The 4,450-nt window shown below is 37.3% G+C and overlaps 1 protein-coding gene across 1 annotated transcript; it reads right to left on the bottom strand.

The window, feature by feature from the left end:
* Positions 1-1,244: 1,244 nt before the first annotated feature.
* Positions 1,245-3,903, bottom strand: MCFD2 (multiple coagulation factor deficiency 2; the record flags this gene model as incomplete). The annotated part of the gene is made up of 3 exons (XM_009580668.1): positions 1,245-1,696; positions 2,911-3,070; positions 3,755-3,903. Coding segments are annotated over 3 exons (441 nt in total), but the record flags the coding sequence as incomplete, so codon positions are not given.
* Positions 3,904-4,450: the final 547 nt, after the last annotated feature.

Genomic DNA, 4,450 nt, shown 5'->3' with positions numbered 1-4,450 from the left:
GCTTTAACTGGAAGAAGAACTTTCTTTTAAGATGACTGCTAGTAAGAGACGGGCTTAAAAATACATCAGAAAATTAGGTGCATTTCTCACTGGGACTTCCAGCCTTGTGTGTCTAGCTCTGGAGTGCATGAACCCCAACTTATTTTTATTGCTTGTACAACCAACACAACCCTGGCCACAAAGGTATCAAAATAAATAATCAGTATAAGAGAAAAGTCCTGACACTCAGGATTCATTGCACAAACATTTAAACAGAGGAAATAATTTCTTTTACAAACGTGTTTCTGTTGTATAAGAATAATTTTGTACAGAAAATAGCTCTTTATACATTTTACAGAAATACGCTAGCATTTAGATTCTCTATTAATGGATAATGATTGAATGCAATTTAAGATTTCAGTTTAAGATTTCAGTTATGTTTTAGAATCACCAAATATCAATAACACAGCAATACATCACTTCTCTAATATCCTTAAACTGTTTGACTTACCAAGTCTTGAGTCAAGACAGTGAAAACATTCCTAGAACCATGTTAATTTGCAAACACTCAAGTATCTTGAAACTGTTAGTTATGAAACACCTCCTGGAAGTAATACCGTAATTTAAGTATCAAGGAATATGAACTTAAACCTTACAAGGCAGCATTACTTGCTCACTTAGATTATCCTGCTGGCTAATACTGTAAAAACCAAATTGAACGGAAGCTTTTATATTAAACTGGTTTACTGTTAACATGACCTTCAAAACGAGATAGCAGAAGCTACTCTAGTAAATGCTATACAGCATTAATACAACATATAAATGTCATAAAAATACTTTCATTTTCTTAAGAAAACACCACGGAAGATAGAGGAAAAAAAAATCAGTAAATTAAGATATAAAAAGTAAATCTGTGAAGGATGAGAAGAAACTGAAAAACACATGTATATATATTTATATGTAATATGTAAGGGTATGCTAGGAAGTACATATATTTAAAAATACTCAATTTCTTCAAAGACTGTGTTAAAGTCCATATGGTATTATGTGAACCTCAAACATAAACCACATTCAAACACTTTTCCTCTACAATTGCTGTTTCAAGCACCTGTACTTACGTGCAGATTTCCTTTGAAATTAGTGGGAAGGACAGGACATTTATCTTTGAAATACAACTATATGCAGCAATCTTTTCTTGCTTTCTACGTATTTTATAAGTTTAAATAGGAGATGTAAGCAAACAAGTACTATATAACCCAATGACAGAAAAACTGAAATTTAGATTGTATATGATCTATTTAGTATTCATAACAGCTACTTAAAGAGTTTGCCAGCTGTACCCTGTGTGAGTACTGTTGACGCTTCCATGCTTCAACATTCCAATGTGTGCCTACGTTTAGTCAAACATGGCTCTTGTCTGAGTTAGCCAGTCTCTTAACACATACAACTTTCAAATAAATTCATCTGGAACTGGTACACCTCTCCTTCTCACAGCACAGAGGTTGATATGAGACAGTAATGAATCACATTATACTGGTTCACATTTCCATGTAGTTAGAAGGAGAAACAAGCCCCCTGCAAAATCTTATTCCAGTGATTTTGCAAATTCTGCATAGTCAATGTATCCATCATTGTTCTTATCATCGTCTCTTAAGACATCATCTATTAGACTAATCAGCTCTTCTTCTTTCATTGCCTGGGTATGCTCACCACCTTCCTACAAAAACAAAAACACATTGAACAGTTTAGCAGTTTAGTTTCCCATCTTATGGCACTTATGACAGATTACTGACAACTAATTTTTTGTTAAGCTATTCATGTTTGGTGCCTAATCTGGCACTAAGTTTTATGTAATCATTTATACCAATATAAGCAGCTCTTAACAGGTGCAAACTGAAGTCCAAGTTCTCTGGACTTCAGAACAAGCACTCTGTATCCAGTTAATATTCTTAGCCAGAAGTTCTAAAAGCTAAATAGCACAGTGTATAATGATGGATAATAATCTAACAGATGTACTCTTAATTTGGATCTTGATGTAGTATAGACACTATAGTTTCTATACAGTACAGAAACATCTTCCTGTGTGTCAGAACTTGCAAAATGCAGAGCTTGACAGTAACAGAGTAGTGAAAAAATCCAGCACTGTAGCTTAAAGTCAGCGAAATTCTTAGTATTACCCCTTACGAGCAAAGGGGAATACAAAGACGTGCCTTTGCACAAGAAACAGCAAGTCATTATTCTGTTCTCGGCTAGGTATTTTTTGCCACAGGTGTACACAGGAAGTTATGCTATTCTGAATTGTAACTTCCAAAAGGTCAGTACAAGATCATGTGCTAGCATTGTCTTCCTAAGGATTGTATCTTCCTACTTTGTCCTTACATGTTCCTAGCTGGAAAGAGAATTTGTGTTTAGAAAAAGGTGAAGAAAACAAAGGCAGACCGTGACTGGTTCTTCTAACACTTATTTTGTGCAAGAGGTCTCTTACAGTTTGTGTATCCACAGCAGTAACAGTTTGGAGTTGAAAACAGCAGCCTTAGAACCTTGAACATGCTATTTCTATATCGTATCACATGCTATTTCTATAAACCCTCATCAGCATTGTCCCATTTTGGATAATTTCCCTTTCTCTCCATCCCTGCCTACCAAAGTATCCCCTCTGTCAAATAATTTTCACTCTACAGTCCTTCCTCACTCTAAGGTTTAAACTACAATGGAGACTCCTCTAAAACTGCAATGCAACATGAAAAGCTGTGATAAAGCTAGCACATTTATAAATCAAAACAGAACTATCAGGGGGAAAAATAATCTCATTTTCAGGCAAAACTGTAACTGCACTGAAGATGTGTTATAACTGTTCTGTTCTATTTTAAGCTGCTTTTAGAGAGTCAGAACTGTTTCCAAACACACACGCCATTACAAAATTCCATCTACCTCTTTGTGGACATGTGATATAGCAGTAGCAAGCTCTAACCCATCTAGCAAATTATTGCCATCATAATCGTGCATTTTGAAGTAATGAAGCTGCAACTCTTGTGGAGACATCTCAGATTCTGGTTTCTCAATAACACCTTCCAAATGTTCCATGATGTGGCTAAGAAAAGAAAAATAAACAAAACCAACAACACATCAGTCAGTTAATATTTAATGCTCTGTTTACATCAAATTTAGTCTTTGATCAGACAGTCACGTACACAGGAAATATTGTACCTCTAAAAGCACCGTGGGCAAACAAAAGCTACAGTTTTATACTAAGACGAAGGGGGCACAAAGGTTGTTTGTTACAGGTGCTGTAGTGGCCTCTAATACCTTAGCTAGCTATTTCTCTTTCTTCTGGCCTACTTAGCAGGTTATCAAAACAAATGAAGCAGTGCCCAAAATCCCACTCAAAATTTTGGCTGGAGGAAGATCTTTCCCAGTCAAACATGAAGTATTCTAGGGAGTTTTATTTGCTGCTACCACTATTTTGTCTGTATGAAGAAGCAAATGAGAAAAAACTCTCACTTTATCTGTTCAAAATATGATTTTGTTGATCCAGGTAAGCAGGATTCCTGTAATAAATTCTTTATAGTATGAGTAGCGCTAAAGGCTTCAGAGAGACCTTTCTAGGTCTAGTATCTCTAGAAACTTATCGAGCAAGCATGTCTCATATCTGACTCCAGCTAGTCATACAACATCCTTAGAAAAGAGGCTTAAGTCCAACTCACGTAGCAAGACTTAAGAGATAAGCAAATCATTAAGAAGTAAAGTTTACATTTTTAGAACATGGAACACATACTCTTTATCTTGTACCAAGTTCTTGTCAAGGCGAATATTTGCATGTTGACTCTCTCCTAAGTGTTCCTCAGCTAGGGCAAAGATGAAGAATGCAGCCAGAAAGCAGAACAGCAGATGTATTCTAAAAATCCTCACGGACATCATGATCTCCTACAAAAAGTAAAACATCCCCCCCCCCCAAAAAAAAAACAGATGAAAAATGCAATCTACTTTCAGGAGGTTTACAGAGTGCTTAGAAATAACCCCCCACTAAGTTAGAATAGAAAAACTTGCTCCATTTCACGCACTTAGCAAGCAGAAAACCAGAGCGCTCCAATTAAAAATTTCAGTGAGGGTGTCTATTTCAAGGAAGTATGCAGTAATTTTTAAAGAATTGCTTTTTTTTCATGCAGTGGATGTGCACTCTTTAGCCCTGCTGGAGTCTTCGTACAGCTTATAGACAGCCAACCACGCCGGATTCACGCAAACCTGCCCCAGAGTTACGGGAACAAAGGTCCCTTACGGTATCAAAGGGGCTGCGTCTAATTAGTAGATCTGGTAAGACTGCATGCCCTAAAGAATACACAGCTTTAAAAACGCAACGGCCATTGCAGCGCTCACTTCACGGGCAAGTGAAACGCCCAGGCGCTTCAGCAGGGGGAGCGGCGCAGAGTGCCCCACCGAGGCGGGCACAGGAGCGGCAGCGCCCGCTGAAGCA

Source organism: Fulmarus glacialis, unplaced genomic scaffold (genome assembly GCF_000690835.1).
Source record: "Fulmarus glacialis isolate BGI_N327 unplaced genomic scaffold, ASM69083v1 scaffold14246, whole genome shotgun sequence".
NCBI classification, from domain to species: domain Eukaryota; kingdom Metazoa; phylum Chordata; class Aves; order Procellariiformes; family Procellariidae; genus Fulmarus; species Fulmarus glacialis.
The sequence above is the reverse complement of the archived record's forward strand: the minus strand, read 5'-3'. Positions and strand labels throughout refer to the sequence as shown.